Consider the following 25,849-nt stretch of genomic DNA (forward strand, 5'->3'; position numbering starts at 1 on the left):
TAAAAGAACTCAGACATATCAGATTTGATGCAGAACATAGTTCACACAATTCATGTTCTATTCACACAGAAATACAATTGACCGAATAGAGATTTCCAAACGCTGTGAGAGATGTACAAAGCAAATCAAAGAAGATATCTACTAATATTTGCACAATTCCATATTCAGAATCCATCCAAAGAGCTAAAAACTGAATTCAGATAATCCACAGAATAAAGCAGGATGAGAGGGTCCGACATAGAAGAAACAGCAGTGGCAGTATTCTGTCATGTTCTTTTTTTCTTCCCTGTTTTGGTTTTCAAGTACAACACCCTCCTGCTTGAGAAACTGTGCCGTCTCTCCCTCCCGAGGGGCCTGGGATGCCTCCGTATCCGACTTTGATTCCATAAGACTGGAAGGAGAAAACAAACAGTGTGAAAAAGCTTTTATTGGAGAAGGTAGACTTAAAACATTGCCTCAGAAACACAAGGAGCATTGATTTTTATTTTTTAAAGCAAGAATATTGGAATTTATAAAAGAGGTGGTTTTTGTTGGTTACAGCAACTGTAAAGGTGGGTCCCACTTTTGGGTCATCAGTGGGTACATTATGGATGTGCAACAATGTTAACCAGCCAATCGGTGACATGCAAGTTGGATGATTTAGACAATGCTTGGCGGGAAAGTTACACCAGCCATGTCAGGAGGGTTTTTGGAGGGGGAGATTTTGGGGTGTGGCCGGCTTGATTAACAGTTTGCTCATAGAAAGTTGGGATCATATGTACAGTTGCTGGCCAAACAAAATGACTACAAAGCGTACTCGAATGGAGGGTCAAACAGGCAAGCAGTTTTATAGAGGGTGGCTAGACTTGCTACGTTAGTTTTACATCCATTAGAAAATGGCAGTGACTCATACTAACATGTGGCACTAATGTGCAGCTATCCAGACCATCCAAATAGTGAGTCCCATGATCACACTGATCAATCAATCCTAACCATCCAATTAATGGCTACCAAAAGGATGGTTAGAAGTAAAAGAGTGGACCGAATTTTCAAGGGAAACAATCAGATGGTTAATATTATCTTCCCAGAGCATTCATCTGTGCTCAATCAACAGTTGGACCAGCAATTTGGACAGTCTGGACCGCCGTTCGACCATAACATTGGTATGTTAGAAGAGTTCCCATCATTTTTTAAATGGTGCACAAGAAACATTGGAGTTCTGGCAAGTCGCCCCCATGTAGCACTCAGTTAGCAAGAAGCTACCCACCCAGTATGCCTCTGGGAGCGATGCTTTTTTCAGCTGTGCATTGTGTTTTCCCTCTTTATGGAGAAGAGTGCTTGAAGAATCATGATACTGTTAGATGCTAATTGAAGTACTATGTACTACCAAATACAAGGGATTGAGATGGTATTCAATGAATGGCAAGTGGGAATTATCCAATTCTCAAGAAAAGGATATCCACAGTTTCCAGTTTGCATGAGTCGGCCACACAGTTCAGTGATCCAGACCAATGGTCTGTTGGGCCTTTCATGAACTCAATAGCTTGACCAAAGCAGCTATCAATGGTGGACGTTTGAGGCCACTGTTTCCTGACCACTTGAGATTCCGATCTGCCTCATTTTTGGGCCCACACATTAAAATGTTTAGGTAAAATGGCCCACAACTTTAAATCAGCTCTTTCAGACTAGCTTTCAGGGTGGAAATACCCACAAAATTTCAAACAGGGTTAAAGGTAATAATGAGCTTTTCACAAGGCATTTACGTAAGAAATGAAAAACCAAACGGCCCCTAAATGAAATTAAGGCCCATTCGGATGCAACTGCCGCAAATGGGTGTATGTCGATTGACTCACCGACTCACCGAAAACCAATGTGATTGGCTTTTGGCGAGTGGGCTTTTAGTGCCTATTTCGTCAAGTGGGGGATCTGATGGATTTGCAGAAGTGCATTCAAACACAAAACATGAATGTGCTTGGACCCAAAATTGTGTTTAGGGTCAACTGCCGCTTTTGAGGATGTGATGAAATGGGCCCTTATGACACCATAATCAAGCCCTCTGAAACCCAAAACAAAGGGAGAAAAAAAATGTAGGCTCACCTCATTGGATACATCAAAGACCCCTTCCTGAATTTTCTTGTAGATTGTCGCAGCAGTGCTTATGAACGCCTGGAAATAGTGCAAAACTTTCAGAGAGGAAGGAGATAAGAGACCAAAATTTGAAATAGCAGGATTAAAGAAAACATGGTTCATGCTCTTTCAGTGTGGAAGTCTTCAAGGTTTATCACCTCCTCAACGTTCTGAGCAGTTTTTGCAGAGGCTTCCATGAATATCAATCCATGCTCCTTGGCAAACTGCTCACCCTCCTCTGTGCTGACAGCTCTTCTGTGGGCAAGATCACACTTGTTCCCAATCAGCATAATCGTCATGTTAGCATTTGCATGCTGTCTTGCATCTTCAAGCCAGCTCGCAAGGTGGTTGAAAGTTTCCCTCCTGAAAGTAAACATAACAATAATTTGGTACTTCAAAATCATAAAATAAAAATTTCCATGCTTGATTTCTGAACAGGGAGCAACAAGTTCTGCCATCCTCAAGCACACCTCTACAAGCCACCCTGTGGGACATCTAACCATCCATCAAGAGGACCTCACTGTGTCAATGACTTAGCCCCAAGACCAGAAAGGTCAATTCAGCAGGCAGTATATCATATGAAACAATGGACATCAGATAAAATAATAATAAAATAAAAATCCATTGATGCACTGCATGATTTTTGGGACAGGTCATTTACTCAACAGCCTAAGCAGCCAGGATGTCCCACATCTGTCAGATTGGCCTGTGCAGGTGCTGGGTGTTGTATAGAGCTGGGCATTAGCAAAGCTCTATGGGAACATGCCAAGTTCCTTGTTCATACATGCCAATTTGCAACCATACCTTGTTATATCATAGACAAGCAGTGCCCCAGCAGCTCCTCTGTAGTAGGACCTTGTAATTGACCGAAAGGACTCCTGGCCTGCCTGTAACATAATAGATTCTTAAGCATCATATGCATCTAATAGCAGTTGGTAAATGATAAAATAGTTTCCTACCTATAAAAGATTTACAAAAAAATATATATTTAAGGGAATGATTATTATTATTACTTTTTCTGTTTAAACATGAAAAATAATAATTTAAATTTCATAATCATTAAATTATCTACAAAAGAAAATAGCAAGCCATGACAATTTTCATCAACTTCTCTTAAGCTAAGCTGCAAGCATCCAAGATTATAACCAAAACAAACCCAAATGGCTGCAAACTCATGTTTATTGCGACCATCTGATTCATAGGATTAAGAACTATTTTTCCAACATTATACTCGTTAGGCCGCTAGCATAAGATAATATGCCCATCAGGGCTTGAAGATTTCCCTTTTTTCAAATATTAAAGATTTTCCTTTTTTGATAAATGGCATCTTTGATGTAAGGCCTTTTGCCTTTTGACCACTTGTATGTTGGATTTATTTTTTTCCAGCCTACCATCTAAATCAGAGATCAATCCATGATTTGGCATCTCTAAAACTTGGTCTTGTGGGAGACAATGTCGCACTTCCACTCATGTATGCTTCCTCATGATCATCGTTCAGGAAAGCATTTTCATGCCTACCAGGTGCAATGACCATATATGCAATAGAAAGAGTGCACCCTGAGGGTACTCCTCATTAACTACACTTGGGGGGGGGGGGGGGCCAGAGGGGAGAGGGAAAAAAGGAGAGAGAGATGGAGGCAAAGGGTTTGGCTACCCACAAGTGCATGCTACAGGCACATAAACAAATTATAAGGGCACCATAATGGTTTCGAAGGTGGGTGACCCATCCTCACTTTCTCCAGTGTTGTGGCCCATGCAAGTATTAGATTTTCTTTGTATTTGGGCTGGTGTCGTAGCATAATTTGGCTTAACAAATGTACAGAGTAGATGTCACACAGTCATCACGGTGGGCCCCATAGAGCCTTTCTTGCATGGGCTACCAAATACCACATTACGCATATGGACTACACACATATAGGAGGGTGGAAGCGGATGCGGATTGGGTACTACCCCTGCCCGTCCTTACCTAGGAACGGACAGGGGCTCTAAGGGGTCACCATGATGTATATGTTTTATCCACATTGTCCATCCATTTTGCCACATCATTTTAGAGTACAAGCCCAAAAATGGGGCAGATCCAAGTCTCAAGTGGACCACACCATAGAAGCAGCAGTGACAAGGACACCCACCGTTGAAACCTTCCTAGGTCCCATGGTGATGGTTAATTGTCATCCACCCTGTTCATAAGGTCACATAGACCTGAACGAAGAGAACACAAATATCAGCTTGATCCAAAACTTCTGTGGCCCCCAAAAGTTTTCAACGGTAGGTGTTTAATCCCTACTGTGTGCTCCATTTGGGCCTTGGATCTGCCTTATTTTTGGGTTTGTATCCTAAAATGATATGGCAAAATGGATGGACAGTGTGGATAAAACCCATACATCACAGTGGCCCCTCACTGCCCTTGTCCATTCCTAGCTAGGGACGGGTGGGGGTAGTACCCAATCGGCGTCCAGTGGGAGCACGCTACTGCATAAAAGAATTAAAATGACAAAAAATGCCTTCGGTTGAAGGGCTAGACACATACCATTTTTCTTTCAAAATAAAAGGTTTACACCCCTCCCTTTGACTCATTGATGGGGTAAATTTGTCTAAATGCTGTTCACGTCATATATTCCTAGCTTGAGATGCAGTAAAGGCCATTGGAGAGGGAACTTTGTTATCTTGTACAGAGATTAGGAGACGTCTTCTTTCAATGTTGCAACAGATCAACCCATCAAAATCCGTACAATGTAGATCTTAGTGCAAACTAGCATCGCGTTCTAGAAACAATCGAGGTCCTTGATGGTGGAATGAGGATGTACAAAAAGCGATTAATGAGAAATGTGCATGTTATAAAGCCTGCAAAGGGACTAGAAACAATGAAAATCTTGATCAATATAAAAATGCCAAAAAGATTGCTAAGCCAGTAGCAAATGAGGCTAAACTTAAGGCTTATGATGAACTTGATAATAGATTGGGGACAAAATAAGGTGAGAAAGATGTCTTCAAACTAGGAAAAATGAAAGAGAGGTAGACTAGGGACTTGGATAACGTTAGATGAGTTGAGGGCGATGACCAGAGGGGGCTAGTAGAAGACTATGAGATCAATGAAAGGTGAAGTAGTTATTTTCAGACTTGTTAAATAACAATCACTCTAAGAGCATAAAGATTAAAGGAACCATTAATTCAAATGAGTCAGAGTCCATAGATACTTTTATAGGATTAGTATAGTCGAAGTGAAAGAAGCTTTGATAAAGGTAAACACAAGAAAAGCCCTTGGACCAAATGGTATATCCACAGAGGGTTGGAAGTGTATGGGAGATATTGGATTATTTTAGTTGACAAAGTTTCCAAACGAATGGAGAAGTATCGTGGTACCTATTTATAAAAACAAAGGAGACAAACAGAGCTGCACTATCATAAGATTAAACTTGATAGCCGTGCGATGAAACTTTGGTAAAGAGTGATTGCGCAAAAACCAAGGCATGGAATAAATGTATCAGAAAATCAGGTTGGTTACATGCCAGGGAAATATACTCCTAAAGATATTTTTAGACAGACATTTGATGGAGAAATATCGGGAGAGACGATCACCCCATGGTTTTATTGACTTAAAGAAAGCTTATGGGTAGTGTCCCTAAAGAGTTAATCTATTCGATGTTAGGAGAAAAAGTAGTTTCAAGAGGATATATTGACATGATTAAGGATATGTATGAAGGAATAGTAATAAATGCAAGGACCATTGGTAGAGAGAAAAGTGAGTTCCCAACTACCGTAGGCTTGCATCGGTAGTTGGCATTGAGCCCATACCTTTTTCGCATTAGTTATGGATGAGTTAATGAGGCATTTGTAGGAAGAGATCCCATGATGTACGTTATTTAAAAATGGGATTTTCTTTTTCTTTTTTGGAAAAACAACTTATTTCTGCCTCATAAGGAACCATTACAAGCCATTACTATTGTTACAGGACTGTTACGGATCAATTTTTCATATTGGCCATTATGACACCGTAACGCATGATAGTTACCACTCTCACTGTTACATAACTACTTTGGAATACCTTGGTTTTGATTGATAAGACAAGGGCGGGCATAAACATAAAGCTAGATGACGCAGGACAACTAACCACTTCCTCTCAGAGCTCGAATTGATAGAGTATGGAGAATCAATCCTTTTATCTCATAGCCCAGTCCCCACCGCCGAACCCCCTTCATGGGCCTCACTTCACATCGGTCCTGCTCCACACGGGCCACCCACCCTAAGTGTGCCCCCGCTTCACACAGGCCACCCCACTCGAACTCGATGTGAAAATGCCCCTACATTAATCACCCACGGGGAGGAGTCTCGAACACGAGACCTCCCGTTCTGATACCACTTTTAACGCAGGACAACTAACCACTTGCTCTTTAAAAGCTTGAACTGATAGAGCATGGCGAATCAATCCTTTTATCTCATAGCCCAGATCAGGCCCTCGGCCGAACCCCCCTCATGGACCACACTTCACATGGGTCTTGCCCAGTGTTCAAATTAAAGGCGATATTATCGAAATATCGTCGATAATATCGGTGTCGCCAGTGCAGCGACACCGAAACCCCATTATTTCGTGTCGCTTCCAGGTTTCGCCGAAATCTTGCCAATATTATCGGTATTTTCAAAATCACGCCGATATGTCGCTGTTCCCACCAACCACGAGTGAGAACTGTAGCTACCAACCCACTTTTATCGATAAAAGGGGTGGTTGTCGACGAGGAAATCACAAAAAACATAAGAATTTTGCACCCGGATTTGGAGGAAGACGCGAATTCAGCTGCTGTTGAGTGCATATCGGCATTTCAGGTAAGATCAACCCCAAAAATTTCTTCTTTTTTTCCGTCCAAAAATCCTCTGCAGCTTCTTGATTCCACCAGCGGGTGGAGAGCTTGTTCGAAATTAGAGGGTTTTTTTTTTTTTTATATTTGGGATGAGGGAGAGGGATTTTCGGGCTGAAAATCCGGAGAAATCGGTGGGAACGAGATAAAATTTTGAAAATTTTTGAAGGGGAGAGGGATTTTGGGGGTTTTCATCGCAAATTGGGGATCGGGCGGCGTGAATGGGATTGCCTACTTGTTACTCAGTACGCTCTTATCGTACTGAGTACACTCTGTTGGGCCCACAGAGAATGTATCTGGTATATCCATGCGGTCCATCCATTTTTCCATATTATTTTAGGGGTTGAGACCAAAATTTAAGTGTACCAAAAGATCAAATGAACCACACCATTGGAAATAGTTTGAATAATGACTTCCACCGTTAAAACTTTTCTAGGGCCCACAGTGATGTTTATTTCTCATCCAACCTGTTCATAAGATCACGTAGACATGGATGAAGGGAAAAAACAAATAGAAGTTTGATCCAAAACTTTTGTGGCCCCCAAGATATTTTCAACGGTAAATGTTCAATTCATACTATTTCCTATGGTGTGGTCTACTTGAGGTTTGGATATACTTCGTTTTTAAGCTCAAGACCTAAAATTATCTGTTAAAATGGATGGATGGAATGGATAAAATACATAAATCACGGTGGACCCCACAGGTGAGCTTTGACCGTGCAGACGGTGTTCAAAAGACACCCCACCATGGCTTGGGCTCTGAGGGTGCAGGTCGGTGCTCCGTGGGCCCCACCATGATGCATCTGTTGTATCCATGCTGTCCATTAATTTTGAAATATTATTTTAGAGCTTTATCCAAAAAATGAGTTAGATATAAAACTCAGGTGGACCACACCACGGGAAAACAGTAGTGATTGGATATCCACCATTTAAATCCTCTTAAGGCCCACTTTACTGTTTATTTGACATCCAATCCGTTAATTAGCTCATAAAGACTTAGACGAAGGGAAAAAACAAAGATCAGGTTTTTCCAAAACCTGTATGGCCCCCAGAAAGTTTTTAATGATCAAAGTTCATTCAACACTGTTTCTTGTAATGTGGTCCAATTGAGATTGGGATATATCTCTTCTTTTTTCTTTTTTTTTTTGATATTATAAAATGATCTATAAAAATAGATGGACGGCATGGATGAAACACATACCTCGTGGTGGGGCCCACAGAGCACGGCAGGGGAGTAGCCAAATCCGTTTCCGCCGTGCGCGTGGATCAAGGACGCAGATTTCTTGCGGAAGCCTTTCCTCCTGTTCCAGCGCTGCAAGCTCAGGTGGGGCCCATTGTGATGGTTGTGAGAAATCCTCTCCGTCCATCCGTTTTGTGATTTCATTTTAGGACTAGTTTTAAAAAATGAACGGTATCCAAAGCTCAAGTGAGCCGTACTAAAGGATAATGTAGTTTGGGAAATTCCTGCTGTTGAAACCTTCCTGGGTTCAACAGTGATGTTTAGATGCCATCCATACCGTTAATAACGTCATTACTATTGGGATGAACTGAAAACAAATATATTGGCATGAATCAAAACTTCTGTGGCCCCACGAATATTTCAACTGCGGATGTTTAATTATCAAGTTTGAGGCTCACTTGAGCTTTAGATACGGTTCATTTTTAGCATCATGTCCTAAAATGAACTCACAAAACGGATGGACGGAGAGGATTTTTCACAAACATCACAGTGGGCCCCAGAAGTGGGGACAATGATCCACCGTTCAAAACTTCTTAGGGGCCACAGAAGTTTCCGATCAAGCTCATAGTTTTTGTTTTCACGTCATCTATCTCTATGTTAACTTATGAAGAGGCCGGATCTAAAAAATACATAATGGTGGGTCTTATAAATGTTTCAATGGTGGGTGTGACTGATCCCACTGCAAGTCAGCATGCGGCCGGTTGTATCGTAGGCGATGAGTTTTGTAAAAACACACCCACACTCTTTTGATAGTCACACCCTCTGTTCGGACGCTAGATAATACAATGTACAAGTTGTTGTATTATATGTATTACCAAAATTAGGAAAAAAGGGTGTTTTTTCTAAAGTGGGTTCTCCTATATTTTTTGCCCCTTCACTTTTGGAATTAAAGAAAAAACATCCAAAAGGTTGTTATTGGAACTGATATCAACACCGTTCTTTGTATATGAGCAGTCCTCTTATTTTATTGTTTTCATGTTTCTTTTGTCGTTTACTACCATTAGCGAAACACGATATGGATGATCGGCTTAGATCCACTGCAAAGCTTCCTAGGTAAGCTTAACCTAGGATGCGATGTGGGGCCCACCGTGATGTGTGACATATCCATCCATGTGTGGCCATCGTGCTCTGCCACCAAAAATCAAGACATCCAAAGCTCAGGTGGACCACACCGTGTAAAATCATGCCTAAAACCTCCTGAGAAAGCCTGACTTGGAATTGTTCCGATGGCATATACGACAACGCATGATTTTTGGCCCCCATTAAATGGAAACTTCTAATTTAATGCATTCTTTTGCAAAATTTTCATTCCTGAATATGTAAATATATGTATTTAGGCATGTCCTAAAGTTTCACTGAAAAACCATGTTTCCCCCTTTTTCCCTGCATTTCCGGTTATCGGCGATATTATCGACGATAACGATATTATATCTTTATCTCCGGCCAGCGAAACTTGTAGCGACACCAACAACTCGAACACTGGTCTTACCTCACATGGGCCACCCACCTCGAGTGTGTCCCTACAGGCCACCCCACTTGAGCCCGGTGTGAAAATGCCTTTGCATGACTAGATTTAGGGCTCATTTGGCATCTCTACTCTGATGGGGACATTACGCGCACACGCGCATGTGCGCCGCCCCCTACGCACGTACGCATCAAGAAAGAGGGCCTCACCGTCGATCTAGATCGATGACGACTCCAGAGAGGGCCCCCTAGCTAAAAGACAGAGTTTTGGTTCCTTGGAGTGGGCCCGATAATCAAGTAAAGCCCATCATGGGATTTCATGATCGGGGCCCACTAGTCGGATTGATTTCATATTTTATGTTTTGCTTATTGTTATTATTTAAAACATCATGAACGCTTTAGATTTCTTTATTTGATTTTTATTTTAATTTACTTCATCGCCAAGTAATAGTTTGTGCACATAGAGCGAGTTTTGGGGTATAGGGTTTTCTTATAAATAGGCACCCCCTGTAGTTCTTTTGATTCCATTGAAGATTAATAAAAATTTTGCGTTTTCCTACTATCTGAGTTGTGAAGCCTAATTGGTTGCGAAACCCTCCCTTCATCGAAGGGTTAACTACCGTGGTGCAAAGCCACATCTATCCCGATTCGCCCCCATCCATCGCCATCTCTACTACCCATCTTCTACCATCCATTCTTCTCACCTTATCCCATCATCTACACTTCAAATCAATCATCTATTGTAGCAATTCTCCTCCCCACATCAGAATTTTAGAATCTGGCCCTACAGGAGGGCTGAAACTTCGGTGGAGCACCACGCACAAACCGTACATTGGATCGAGCTGAGATTTAGAGGTTTTGGAGTCAATCCCTGGTCGACCAGGGCCGAGGTGACCTTTTTCTGAATAGTGGGCCCCACACACGTGCGGCTGGGATCACACGCGCGTGCGTCTAAGCCATTGTTGTTGTCCACACGTGCGGTACTTCTCTGGTTCGTCTCTCTCCTCTCTTTCACTCCGCTTTCACCAAAATCCCTAAACCTAACCCTAAATTACTCAAATCTCCAATTTTATGCCCCTTTTCTTACCCTAGGGTTCCCCGAATTGGAATTTCTGAATCCCTTGGATTAGAGACTGATTACTATGCATGTGTGGATGATTATTTCTTATCTTTGAGTATTGTTTGGTTCATAATTTTTATTGATCCAGCCCTATCATGTATAGGCCTGGACCCATATAGATTCCCCTTAATTGAATGTTTGGACTTTCATGTGGGATATGGAATTTGTGTAATTATTTCTGAACTAACGTGATCTTAAGCCTGAAATCTCGCATATCATATTTAATTTTCATGTCCTGCATCATACTCTAATCTAATAAGAGCTTTTCAAATAAGAGCTACTCTAATAAGCTCTTATTTTAAACACGCTCATTTGGTAAAATCAGGTTTTCAAAAAAAAAAAAAAAAATCTTATATGAAATAACCACATTTGGTAAAACATTCAAATAAGAATTTTTTTATTTTTTATAGGTAGTTGATATCACTTTTAAAGATTACAACAACTCCACTGCATCAATGTCCACTACCCACAATGTGGAATCCACATTTGATGTGTCCATCATGTGGGCCCTACCTTTCAAGTGCGTTGTCCATCATGCGGGGCCCACTTTTGATGTCCACCATCCATTGTGTGGGCCGTACCTTCTATGTGGATCATCCAACATGTTGGGCTACTTTGGATATGGGTCATCCATCATGCGAGACATTGGATGTCAACTATCCATTAGGTGGGGGCCACTTAATGTGGACTGTCAATCACGAGAGGCCACACTTTGATGTGGGCCATTCATCATGTGTGGCCCACTCCATCCATTATGCGGGCCACCTCGATGTGAACCATTCATTATGTGGGGGCCCCCCTTCAATACGGATCGTTCATCATGTGGGCCCACCTTTGATGTCAACCGTCCATCACGTGGGCCCACCTTTGATGTCCACCATCCATTATGTGGGTCCCACCTTTGATGTGGACAGCCTAGGGCCCACTTAAAAGTGGATGGTCCATCATGTTGGGCCACACTTTGATGTGGGTCATCCATTATGTGGGGCCCACCTTTGATGTGAACTATGCTTTATGTGGGCCCACATTGTTGTGGACCATTCATCATGTGGGGCCACCTTCAATATGGGTCGTTCATCATGCGGGCCCATCTTTGATGTCCACCATCTATCATGTGGGTCCTGCCTTTGTTGTGGACCGTCCATCATGTGTGGCCTAACCTTCAATATGGGTCTTTCATCATGTGGGGCCACATTTTGATGTGGGCCATCCATCATGTGGGTCCCACCTTCAATGTCCACCGTCCATCATGTGGGCCCACACTTTGATGTGGGGCACACCTTTGATGTGACCTTGCATTATGTGAGCCCACCTCGATGTGGACCATTCATCATGTGGAGCTCACCTTCAATATGGGTTGCTCATTATGTGGATTCACCTTAGAGAGATTGTAAAGAGAAGAGAGGAGGGTAAGATGGGAATTATTTAAAAAGTTTAAGGGCAAACTTGTCTAAAAATTAACCAAAAATGTCTACCTGCATAAGCCAAATAAGCTCTAAAAGAAAAAGTGACCTCCCTCTTATTTTTTAAGAGCTTTTTGGCTAGTTCATAAAAGAATAAGCTCTAAAATTAAAGCTTTACCAAACATTCTAGTTCAAAAATAAGAGCCTATTTTTATAGAATAAGCAAATAAGCTCTTATTAGTGGAGATGCCAAACGGCCCCTTATGGAGATGTGCTTTAGAATCTAAAGGATTTAAAACTAGTTGGACTAAAACAAAGTATATGAAGTGTAATTTTAGTAATAATAGGAGTGGGAACGAGGAATTAGTAAAGATTGTTGACCAAGAAGTTTTCCAAAATGACTACTTTCGATATCTTGGGTTGATAATACATGGTAGTGGAAGATTAAGAATGATGTTGCCCATATAATTTAAGAGTTGTGGAAGAAATGGAGATGTGCCTTTGGAGTTTTGTGTGATCGTCGTGTACCACTCAAATTAAAAAGGAAATCTTATGGCCTGGCTATAAGAGCATCCATGCCTTATGGGACAGAATGTTGGTTAGTTAAGGAACAACATGTCAATATGATGACTGTAGCTGAAATAAGGACATTGAGATAGATGAGTGGCAAGACAAGGAAGGATAGAATTAGACATGCATGCATTAAGTGGAATTTAGGAGTAGCACCAATAGGTAACAAGATGAAGGAAAGTAGACTTTAATAGTTTGTCATGTGCAATGGAGAACAAGAAGGTTACAAGGGGTGTGTTGGTACAAGTTGAGGGCTCTAAAAGGGCAAGGGGAAGGCCCAAAAGGACGTGGGTGGAAGTGGTAAGAAAAGACTTGATAACCTATGGTCTAACAGAAGTTATGGCCCTTTATAGAGTGGAATAGCAGAAAAGGATTCATAGACACGATCCTAATTAGTTGGGATAAAGCTTAGATGATGATGATGATGCCAGCTTTGATCAGTGTTAGAATGATAAAGGGGGAGATCAGGTGTCTGGGGAATTCATTTCGGCAATGCAATCCTGGAGTTTTTGGCTCAGAGAAGGAACTGGCAGGGAAGGAAAGAATTGCTGGAATCCATGGCGGAAGGGGAAGGAACAGGAGAGGACTAGAGTGACTCCGCGCGGAAGAGGAAAGAGCAGGCAAGAATGTGTGACGCTGTGATTGGCTTGCAGAGGGTAGGTGAAGGGGAGATGGCTGATCAAGGGACACGTATCCTAACTGACAACAATGGCAGAGGAGAGGTTGCGAAGGTCAAGAGGCATTTGAAGTGGCAGGATGCATGTGACAAGACTTTGAATCTCAGCTTGATTTGTGGAGGCGAGGTATCGTCTGTCATTAATGATGGGGAGTTAGGTGACGTGTGGCAACAGCCAGCTGAAGAAATCAAGAAGACCAATGCAATGCCAACACACCTTCTGGATGCATTCAACAAAGTTAGAGGTTTGTTCACATGTTTGCCTGAAGCAACACGTGTCTAGGAATTAAGTATAGTAATACGTGTGGGCAACAACTTAAAAGGAGACACGTGCCAGAGCAGTTTTGTTATTTCTTCAAAAGTTTCTCCCCCTCTTGAGCTCGAGGACCAAAAGGTTGAAGCAGTGGTGCCTCTGCCTTCTTCAGAAAGAGAATATCTCAAGAGTCAGGAGGGCTGCAGGTCATACACTTCTCAGAAACTAGGGAAAGGGAGTTGGTGGTCTATGGCGCTGAAGTTTTTTCAATTGTACCAAGAGGGCAGACTCAGGAATCTACTGACAATTATGAGGAAGCGAGATTTTTTTTTTTTTTTGGGGGGGGGGTAAGATTCTCTGGTTCAGGAATTCTAGAAGTGAAGCACTGAAGATAGGCGACTTGCTAATTGTAGAACAGGATGATCTAATGATGATTTAATATTCAGAAAATGGTGTGGTCACAATTTGCGAAATGTCAGTTTCTAGCAATTGTGTTCTTATCGCTAAAAGGAATGTGGGACATATTTTCATGAGTAAGGGAACAAATGGATTAAGGAGGCCATGGGGCATGTGGGGCAATTGGTAGGAGTCTCGATTGGAGATAGAGAAGAGGACTATATTGTAGTATTCCAATTCATGGAGGAGAGGGGCTGACAAAAAAATTCAGGAGAAGCAAGACATGCAAATTCAGAAATCTGTCAAAGGCAGGAGGGAACTGGAAAGTTAGTTTCCTCTATCAACTATGATGGGAGGGCCTCTCACAGTGGTGAAGGGGTAAAGGGGGCAAGAAGGGTGTCCAGTGAAGATGATTAGCTGGAATGATCAGGAGCTGGTGTGCTCGCAAAAACCAGATTAGGGACTTGTGCAAGCACTAGAAAGCCCAGTAGGTGGTCCTTCAAGAAACTAAACTACAAACGACAAATCACGGTAGTGGACTCTCCGTATTCAGGGTGGGGGGCGGGTGGGTGAGGGTAGACGTGGTGGGATTGGCAGGAGGTATTATGGTAATCTGGGATATCAAGGTACGGATTAAGGAGGACATGTTGTGGGGAGTTCACCTTATTGCTAGTGTTGAAAGAGTTGGGGTCTGGTTCTCATTGGGTATTTATGGGGTTCTACAAAACCAAATTTCCAGGTCGTTGTTCACAGTTTTGGGAAGAGCTGGATAAAATGCAAAAACAGATGGTGCTTGCCATGATGTGTAGGTGGAGACTTCAGTGTGGTCAGATTCTTGTGGCATGTGGGAGAAGTCAAGTGGAGGCCGGATAAATTGAAGAATGAAGGAGTTTTCTAATTGGATTCAGAGGAATGAGATGATGGATCTACCAATGGGGGATGTGAAATACATGTGACTGATAGGCAATCTTAGGTGATCAAATCTAAGCTGGATCAGTTTTTGGTCTCTATCAATTGGGTGACATATCCACTTATGCACCAAAAAGGACTGCCGCGACCTATATCCGATCACTTTCCAATTTGAATTAAATGGGTTAAGGTGATTCTAGAAAATGAAGCTTCTAAAAGGGAATATAAATGTGTAGAAGAAAGAGGTTCTCGGTAACCGGGAAGCAGAAAAGATTACTACTGGCAAGCTATTCCAGCACCAGACATAAAGGAAGAGGGGTTTGGTTAATCATAAGAAGAGATTGCTTGGCAAGAAATCTATTCAACGAGGTATAATGCGCGTCTGAGATAAGGAAATCAAATGGAAATAACAATCAAGGACAATGTGGCTAACAGGGACAAAATTACAAAATTCTTTCATGCAATGGCTAGTGCACGGGCTAGAGCGAACAAATCAAAAGTATCTTGGTGGATGGGGAAAGAGTAGAGGAGAAATTGTGTGTGTGTGTGTGTGTGCCACCATTGTCAAGTTCTATAAAGACCTTCTTTCGGGGGAAGGGTGGAACAAACCGCAACTAAACAACTGGCAACTAGATTCTATATCAAAGGAAAAGACGGACTGTGGCGGTGGCGGAATTATGTAGCAATAAGGCCCCTGGCCCAGATGGATTTCCTATTACTTTTTCTAGAAGTTTTGAGAGCTAGTTAAAAGAGATCTGGTGGATTTTATTAAGGCGTTTCTTGAGAAAGGTCATCTGGTGGCAGAGTTGAGGGCTACCTTCATCGTTTTAATACCAAAAAAAAAAGGAGCAAAGAGTTTAAAGGATTTCAAGCTGATAAGCCTTCTTGGGGGTCCTTATAAGATTCTAGCAAAAAATATTGCATCTAGACTTTGGAAGGCACTAGCTAACATTATATCAAGAACACAAGGGGCTTTCGTGACAAGGAGGCAAATTTTGGATAGTGAATTAATTGCTCATGAATGCATTGATTCCCGAGATAGGATAGGGAAGAAAGTTGTGATATGTAAGCTATGAACTCTGCTCTCCTAGGAAAATGGTTACAGAGATTTGGATCGGAAGAGGGGTATTTATGGAAGGAGGTTATAGTGAGGAAGTATGGGGTGCAAGAAGGGGGATGGCAGATAAAGGATTTGTCTCTGTATAAGGCCTCGTCAATGTGGAAGTCAGTGACTATTTTGAGGAGGAAGTTCTTTGAGGGGGTGGGTTTCTCTTTGGAGATGGTACGAGGATCTGATTTTGGGAGGATATTTGGTTGGGCGGGTACAGCATTACAGGAAGTTTTTCCAAAGCTAGCTAGAATCTCCTCGGAGGTGAATTTCACAGTTGCTCAATGTCTTTCCATCATAGGTGACTAGGTGATTTGGGATCCCCTTTTGTCGCAGGAATCTAAAAGAGAAAAGGTGGAAGAATATGTTAAGCTATTAGAGATGCTGACTAAGGTGAGTCCATCAGTGGTGTGGTCCAAAGAGAAGTCTGGTTGTTTCTCAATCAAGTCTCTATATAGAGTATTTATTGGGTGTTCAGCGGGATCTTGGGTGCATCATACAACTTATGTGTCATGGTACAGTGCCCTTACCAAGATTGCAGTGTTGGCGTGGTTAGTAGGAAGGAATAGGGTGCTCACGGTGGACAATCTATGTAGGAGGATTACGATGCTTCCGAATGTCCGTGTGATGTACATGAAGAGCAAACAGTCAGTAGATCATCTTTTCATACATTGCCCTTTCGCAAAGGAAGGGTTTTTTTTTTTTTTTGTCATTTGGGATATCATGGATATTGCCTAGTTAAATTAAGAAGTTCCTCTAGGGAGGATGATTTAGAGACTCATTGTTGGCCGGCATTTGGTGCATTTGGAGGGAGAGAAACAACCATTGTTTCAGGAATCGTAGTGGGCGGGTGTTGGCGGTTTTAATAGGGATAAAATCATATGTAATGGGGTGGGCATTAGCCTCAAAGGCTCTAAGTGATAGTTTTTCTTTTCCTCATCTTTGGTCTGATTTATAATTCTTTAGGCTTTAGCCTCTCTCATCAATAAAATTGTCATCTTTCAAAATAAAAATAAAAACACAGCCAATGCATTCAAAAGTCAAATCAATCCTACAATGTACAATGCATTTATTTAAAAAATGTATTTATTATTATTATTTATAATTAAAGATAAATAAAATTATTTTTGAAAATAAATGAGTGAGGCCGATGTTAACATCAACATACAGTCATGAATATATAAATATATGGCATAAATAACATCTGGTCAATGTAATTTAAAAAATATATATTCTTTCTTTATTTTTTTGTTATTTTTTTTTTTCAAAAGTTCCATCAATCTATAAATCAGCCTCCAAGCACTCGCACATAAATTTTTCACACTCTAATTACAAGTTAAATGGGTGAAATCGAGAAAATTTTGAAATTGGAGGTCAAAATCCGTGATTAAGTAAGCAAAACATGCAAGATCGTGTATTACTAACTTCATTCCACAGATTCCAAGCAATTTAAACGAGAGAGAACCGTTTAAATTAGCAAAAATTCATTGATTGGGTTTCCAATACCACACGCTCCATGATCTCATTTTGCTCCCAAATCCTATTTTCTCTCTAAACAAATGAAAATGATTGGTCGGGATCCCCCTTAGCAACGTAATCTCAGCAAAAAAAATAAAATAAAATAAAATCTGAGAAAATTAATCTTTTGTGGAATTTTGGTGAATTTCTAAATTTTTTCAGAAGGAGACCGATGCAAGTGCAATATCGTTGATACGTGTGATACATATCAACAACATCAAGAACCTATAACAATGATATTTTCAAACTATCACAATATATTGATATATCATCAATAGAGGTGTACACGAGTCGAACTGAGTCAAGCTTGGCATAGCTCGACTCGGCTCGGTCCTCAAGCCTGACTAGCCAGCTCGGCTCGGTTAGGTCAGCAGCTTGGGCCAGTTCGAGCCGAGTTCACATGTGCAGTATTTTCACAAACACATGGAGTGCACCTTCAATTTCTCACTATATGAAAAACAGCAGCAACGGTTTTACAGGTATTTCATCAAACACTCAGTAGGCAACATCAAAATCTAGACACAAGGGTATTTGTTTCATATCCATACCTTCCTCGCCACCACCCGACACTTCGTTGAGTCATTCCATCAAACACTTGGTGAGCAACATCAATATCAAAATAACTGAGTCACCGAACTGGTTCGATCCGAGTTGGGGTTCGATCCGAGTCAAGTCAAGCTCGGGAAAGCTCAAACTCAGTTCGAATTTTTTTCAAGCTCAAAAAATCAGCTCGACTCGGCTCAAACTCAATTTCAAACCGAGTCGGATTGAGCTTTTTCGAGTCGAGTCGAGTCGAGCGAGCTAACCGAGCTAACTTGGTTCGTGTACAGCCCTACTCATCAATACATTGTGATATATCATGACATATCAACTGATATTGCAAAGTTTCCTAACTAAAACCTAGTTATATATTGACATTGTGCAATAAAGATAGTATCGGCTGATCCTATCGATATTTAAATGATTGAGTACATATGCATATGAGTTATAACTAACGTGCATGATATACACATAAAATCATGGCCTGCATGAAAAATAAGGTTCATGATTGAAACCATCCATGGTATCGGACTATATAGGGGTCATGATCGTAACCATCCATGAATGAAAAAAGGGTTCATAATTGGAACTAAAATGGGCCCCTAACTACCTATCCACAATATATTGTAGATGGCCTGATGACTAGAACCATAAATTTTACAAATTTTATGCTATGAAGGCCATGGTGACGGAGGCTCACAACCTACTAAAAGGGCTCAACATAAGCTGATTTTGGACTGTTTGTTTATTAATTTGGGGCCTATGTATCAAGATTTGCATTTTACTATTTGTGGAAAATATGGGAGCTGATTTAAATATGTGATTGAAGATATGGAGAAAATATGATCGGAGATTTGGAGGATTATTTCCTAGATTGCTCTTACTACAATTAGGCTTTTACCATCTTAAGTAGATTTAGGTTGATTTAAAATCAATCATGATTAATTTGAAATCAATCTCTCTTCTTTTTTTCTTTTTCTTTTCTTTTTCTTTTTCTTTTTTTTTTTCCCAAAAGAAAATTTTAAATAACTAGCTAAATATCCAATAAGAAGCTCAAATATAGCATGGTTTAACCATGTAGAAAAAATAATCAGTGTAGGTCGGTAGACTCGCCAAGATCTGAAACAAACAAAGACTACCAACTGGTGAAAAGAAAACTTTTTAGATAACACAAAACTAGCTCATGGCGACATTAAGAAAGACTGGAGCTTGCTGGCCCAACACCAAAACCACCACCTCCACGGCCGAAGCCCTGTCTTCCACCAGGACCCCTAAAAGAAGGCCGGTATTCTGGTGGAGCTCCTCCCTTGTCCCCAAACTCCCCTGGAGGTCCACGTGGCCCTCCACGATAGCCATCGCGGTCACCACCGAACCGTGGACGATCACCTTCAAACCGAGGCAGGCCTCGGGGGCGATCGCCTAGTGGGCCACCACCAAGGGGCCGACCTGGGTGCTTCACGGATTTCTTCCGAGTGGTGGGAACGATCTCTGACGGAAGATTGAGGTAGGTGCGAAGGAACTTGATACCGTCATTGGTGAGATACCAGTAATAGTGCATCCACGCAAAGGTCTCCCGAACGTACTCCTTCGACTTGAAGCTCTGCATGAGCTTGATGACTTGCAGAATAGGGACATCTATATCCGGATGCTTTGCAAGGTTGTAGTCTTTCTTTGCATAGCAGACACCCTCTTGAAATCAATCTCTTAGTTGGGGAGATTCTCATTGAAGATTCATTTATAAGGGGAGGGAGGAATTACAAAATTTTCTACGTATGAGTTTTTCTTAAGTATTGTAAGAAGAAGTTTAACATCAATAAAGTTATTTCCCCCTCTCTACTTAACATTCTTGTCGGTGCACTCTTGTCCATTTCTTTGCATTTTAGGTGTCAAGATCTTATTGATTCAATAACCGGGTTGCACCCCATGGTACTAAAATTATGTTAATGGTTGGTTGTGTTAGTTTACTAGTTGCAGGCAATGTTTTAAATATCGACGATATCAGCCGATATATCCCACGATATATCTTGTATCCCACTCGTGCGATACGAAACGCATAGGTAGTGCCGATATATCCCACCTATTCAATCCAGTAAGCATTTCCGATTTTCGATCCATGTTTTTGTTGTAAATCACATTAAACTAATGTCAAATAGTTACAAATGTATGATTCTTCATATTTTCCATGAAAAATCATGGATTTTGAACTTCGATTTCGGGATTTAGGGGAGATGGGTCAAATTGCGGAAAATTTAGAAAAATCAAAATTTCTCAATTTTTCACAAAGCTGTTGCAATCTTTGGATCCAAACACAAAATTAAACATGTATGTAACCTGATCTAGTGATTCTTCTTTTGCTTTTGAATGTATTGCTTGTATTTCCATACATATCTTCTTACATTTATAATTATATGAATAGACTTTGAATATACTTGAATTAGTTCTGTTGAAAAGCGCATATATTAGGATCCCATACAAAAGAAACCCCTATTATGTTTTTTTTTTTTTGGTAATGTTTTGATTTCCAAGTGTGTATTGATGTCTTTTTCAATAATCCATGAAGTTTCATTGAAAATTTTGACCAATTTCCCAATGTTCCCATTTTCCTAACAACGGCGATACATTACGCGATACAACCGATATATCCCATGCGATATCTGATATGTATTCGTATCCCAACGGCACAATACATTACGCGATAACGATATTTAAAACATCGGTTGCAGGTGGCGGGTGTTAACCCAACCCAACCCAACTCGAATTGCATTAGAGCTAAGTATCAATACCTGAGGTTAAGATTCGATTGTGTAACTTGGGATGGATCTAGGGTGGTCAAGCCTCGGACTAACTCTTTTTAGGTTGGGTTGGGCTTGGGTTGGCCCTCAACCCACCCCACCCCAACCCAACCCACTCGAGTTAAACCGCTAGTTTGGTTTGTCACGGAAAACCTAAGCCACATCATGCAAGCAAGCATTTCCCACTCATTCCACATTCTTATCTCAACCATGTTCTGATGATAGAGTATCTTTTGAACCCTGGGAAGCACAAACAGGATGCCAACGCCAAAAATACATTTAACATTTCATCTTGCAACCACCTTGTAGATGTAAAGAAGGGCAAAAGAGAACAAACCGTATCCCATATTTGCAGCTTTATTGGTTTGTTGTCAATTGTAATCATTCTGGCCCCAAATTCAACTCCAATGGTCAAGTCGTGAACTGGTTGGAATCGCTTATCAGTGAACTGCAGAAGAAGACATGATTTTCCCACTCCTGCAGTACAGGGAGTGAAATATTATTGAATTTCTAGAACCATGATGAGCTTCACAAAAAACTATAAAAGAACGAAAAAAAAGAAAAAAGAAAAAAAGATTAAAGAATCAAAATAACAGATCACAGATCCGCAACATATATTACTGAAAATTTAAGATGGCAAATGCAAACCAAAACACCCATAACCCAAGAAGTCCCCTAATACAACAACATGAATATTCACCAGCCTTACGGAGTATATGCTGTATATTATAGAGACATAATCCAGTGCTCTCAGAGAAACCATAAGTTATAGTGCTTCTAGTGGCATTGGTTCATTGGGACAATTAAATCATCGATCTGAACTGTGTTAGATCAGGAACACATTTCTTGGGTGACCATGTGAAAATCACACTGATCAGATGATCCAGTCCAGATGTGGCCTTATTTTTTGTAGCCATCCTTTTTCTAAGCCATGGATGGGATGGTTAGGATTTCCTAACAAAAGCTTATATTACAACCATAAGCAATCCATGATGGGTTCTAACAGATACATGGATCCAATTGTCGATTGGACCTGACCATCAATATTAAATGCTATTGATTATATGGTTAAGATAGTCATATCTGTGTGATGTTCATAGGATAGCCCATGAAATAAGCATTGCACCTACTGAACAGTCTAGTTCAATGAAGTGGATTGTCTAAGTATGCAGATGCAGCTAGGAGCACTATAACCTACAGTGCTCTTAGAGCACTAGAGCATTTCTCTATATTATACATTTGAGGAAAAAAAAAAAAAAAAACAGAACAAGAAAATATTCGAAGCCCAAAACTACTCAAAGGCTTTGCATTAATAACATGTCTCAATTCCCAAACTTCCATAGTTCAACACACTTGCGTGTGCGCGCAGCAGAAAATCAGGAGGAAAAAAGAAAAAGAAAGAAATAATGAATGAACATAAACTAAAAATTAAAAAGAACCCAAAAGAAAAGAAAAAAAAAAAAACAACAACAACAACAACTAAGGCATTCCATCAAAAGATTCTAAGATTACCACTAAACATTCACTGAAGAAGATTCTAGAAGAAATGAGAAATGCTACACAGGATCAGCTAAAGTGTTTATTAAATCTGAAGACTTGCATGAGAGGCATGCTCAAATTCCCAAATCACCATGAAATTAAATGCGTAAACAATATGAACAGCGAAAGCCACAAATGCACAAAAGGGTTTTCCAACGAAAACATGCCTAGATTTCAGGATTACCAGGAAGGGGTGCGCTCTAGTGTTATCAGGATTACCGTCAGCTATGGTGGCATTGGGAAGATGTGGGGCCTACATGATGCACGTATGAAGCCTAACCCGTCCATCAGATGTGTCAGTGCATGTTACCATAGAGTCCTAAAATCAGGATGATCTCAACACAGAGTAGTTGGGAGGGAATGCCCACCCTCGATTTGCATGGGGGGCCCACCATGTGTATATGGAATCTAGGCCATTCCGAGCCTTCATCTGACTTGGATGACGGGTCAAACCAAAACTCAGGCTGTTTTTCAATTCAGGTTAGCCCCTGTGCAAATGAATGAAGGGCAGGTGTCCTCTCTGGCACTGTTCCCTGTGCTGTGGCCCACCTGGGCGTTGGATTGGTCTCATTTTTGGGAGTTGGGAGTAATATGAGGTGAGGCGTCTTATGGACAAGTTGGGTGGCCTGCATACAGCATTTGGGTCCCATCGCTGCCTAGTAACACCGTACGTTTATGGTGGTACTGGTACTAGTGGAGCACACCTCTCTACCACAAAATGCAACACATAAATTTTCTTTTTTCTCTTTCTTTCTCTTTCTTTCTTCTGCCTACAAATCCATCTCAACGTCCTTGTCTTTGCAACACTCAATCTCCGCTCAAGCTAATTTTCTAACTGCCCAACACTGTGCCTCATATAAAATAGCAGTAGATTAAGGGTCTTCTGATATTTTCCCATGAATTTCATCGCCACTATGGAGATCATATAATACTCAAGAGGCAAATCTCCACTTACTCCTCCAATTTTAATTCTGTTAAAAACATCCTCATCAATCTCTCCATCCTTTCAACTAATACAACAAAAATAAGAAACACATCGCTTCAAGATCTCCTAACCATCAATTTTAACTAGCGTCTCGTCTCTACAACTACTACTACTAAAAGTTGCATTTGAAATACTTCATCTTGATTGTGGCTTTTTTATTATTATAAAGAATTCTAGATTCTAGAGTCTTCCTCCAAACCTCCGATTTAGCATTTGGACCCTCTCTAGTCTCATAGACCAACACCACATCATCCACAAACAACACTCACCAAGGGACCTCATCTTAGTCACCAGCAGATAATGGAACATAATAATGACGCAAAAGAAACAAACAAGCAAAGAAAAGAAAACCTTGTAGAATAAACAACATGCCACAAATTCTTCTTCAAATCCCAAACCCATAATGATCATCCAAGGTTTACCATTAAAGGCACATAAGTTCCAATGTTTATCTTAAATTTCAACAGCTCCATATATGAACATGAATTTACAATAGTAAAATGCGATCCATGAAAAGGCCATGCAATGCTCTTTCCTTAATTTGACAAGATCACCGTGAATTGGACACCATATTGCACATAAATTCTTCGTAAACAAAACAAGTAAAAACACATAAAGGTTGTGCATTAAAAATGTTATTAAATTCCAAATTTTCGCAAATTCAATAAACATTACCCATGACTCTTTCCTTTAAAAAAATGCATAGGAACCAAGGTTTGGTGTTGGAAAACATTCTTTGGCTTGTTTTTCAGGATGGATTTCAGGGGATTTGGATTCGTAATTGAAATTTCAGTGGAATGTAGAGATATTGATTCTTCAAATTGCGTTTGGTAGCCTCAAATTGGATTTTCAATCCTGTGGAATCTAAAAATTGTTTTTGACAGCCTAGACTTTTTGAGGGGTGAGAATACTATTTTAAATGGTGGGCATAGCAACGTGAAAAAGTGGCCGTTGAAGAGAATTTTGATTCCTCTGGATTTTGCACTCTAGCATTTTTGCAGGACTTCATAAAGGGATTAAATTGAGGATTTTGAACCCTCTAGAATCCATTTGCCCTGAAATCCTTATTGCCAAAGGGGTTTTTAGGTAGGAAGGATTTTGGGGCATTGTAGGGCTCATTTGTCAACATGGATTTTAAATCTTGTGGAATTGAGTAGATTTTTCAAATCAGCTTTAAGGTGAGAATGCAAAGAAAAAGAAGGTTCTTTTGAGGGATTTTGATATTCACCTAAAATCCAAATCCCTCAACTTCCTTGCTATCAAACAACCGGGAAAAAAAAATGCAAATCCCCTCAAGTCTCTCCCATTCCGTTTGCCAAACGAGCCCATAGGGAAATTGGATTTTGGGGCAGCAAGGATTTTAGGGAAAATGGATTCCAGAGGTTCAAAATCCTCAATTTGAACCCTTTTTAAAATACTCTAAAAAGGCTCAACTGCAAAATTGAGAGGAATCAAAACCCTCTCCAACGGTCTCACCCTTTCAAAATCCTAGTTGCCAAGAACGACTTTTGGACTCCACAGGATTCCAAACACAACTTAAAGAAACAAAATTCTAAATTCCACAGGAATTTTGATATTGAATTCAAATCCCCTAAAATCCACACTGACCCCTTAGATTCCAAGACAAAGATGTTGTTTTCAGATTGTAGTCCTCCCTAAAATAGGAAACCAACTGTTTGAAAAGATCCTTTCATGTTTTACGCCGAGGTCACATGGGTCACATTTAATAGATCAAACAAACCCTACAAACAAAGTAGTGTCCATCAATTGCCCACCTATATGATGATCCACACTAGCCCATCTATGACATGGTCTATCAATTGGACCGCCGAGTCGATCAAAAGCTTCACCAAACAGCTACATGTACTAAATGGAGTACTCAACAAGTACTATATTTGTTAACCTATACCACAACAATTACACAGAAATCCTACCTATAAGGAAAAATAATAATAATTTTCCATCGATTCAATACAGATTAACAACAGAAATTCTCCCTGAAACTTAATTTATAAAATAAAATAAAATAAAAAAGACCATCAACATTTTGCATTAGAAAAACTCGAAGATTTCTAAATTATAATATACTCGGCACATATTACCCAGAAATTCTTCAAAAAAGTAAAAAACCCCGAAAAATCCACCAAAGATTTCACCTGAGAAACGCAAGTAATTCATAGAAACCATCGAATCAATCCAATCAAATAGAGAGAGAAAGAGATGCAATAAAAAGATTAAAAATCTCACCCGTATCTCCAATGATTATGTACTTGAAGAGATAAGCGTAAGACATCCTCGCTCAGATCCGAAATCGCGAGAATTCTCTTTCAATTGAGAGTGAGAGAGAGAATCCGAGAAAAGCCGTGACAGGAAGAAACGTA

At 40.5% G+C, this 25,849-nt stretch overlaps 2 protein-coding genes across 2 annotated transcripts; both read right to left on the bottom strand.

The window, feature by feature from the left end:
- LOC131257868 (ras-related protein RABB1c) lies at nt 1-25,849 on the bottom strand. The gene is made up of 6 exons (XM_058258789.1): nt 25,716-25,849; nt 21,282-21,421; nt 2,911-2,993; nt 2,265-2,469; nt 2,077-2,145; nt 1-391 (listed from the first exon to the last, which is right to left on the bottom strand). Exons 1-6 carry the CDS (start codon nt 25,759-25,761, stop codon nt 299-301), a joined length of 636 nt encoding a protein of 211 aa, XP_058114772.1. The 5' UTR covers nt 25,762-25,849; the 3' UTR covers nt 1-298.
- LOC131257869 (small ribosomal subunit protein eS10z-like) lies at nt 19,169-19,850 on the bottom strand. The gene has a single exon (XM_058258790.1). It carries the CDS (start codon nt 19,756-19,758, stop codon nt 19,345-19,347), a length of 414 nt encoding a protein of 137 aa, XP_058114773.1. The 5' UTR covers nt 19,759-19,850; the 3' UTR covers nt 19,169-19,344.

This window comes from Magnolia sinica, chromosome 10, assembly GCF_029962835.1.
Source record: "Magnolia sinica isolate HGM2019 chromosome 10, MsV1, whole genome shotgun sequence".
NCBI lineage: Eukaryota > Viridiplantae > Streptophyta > Magnoliopsida > Magnoliales > Magnoliaceae > Magnolia > Magnolia sinica.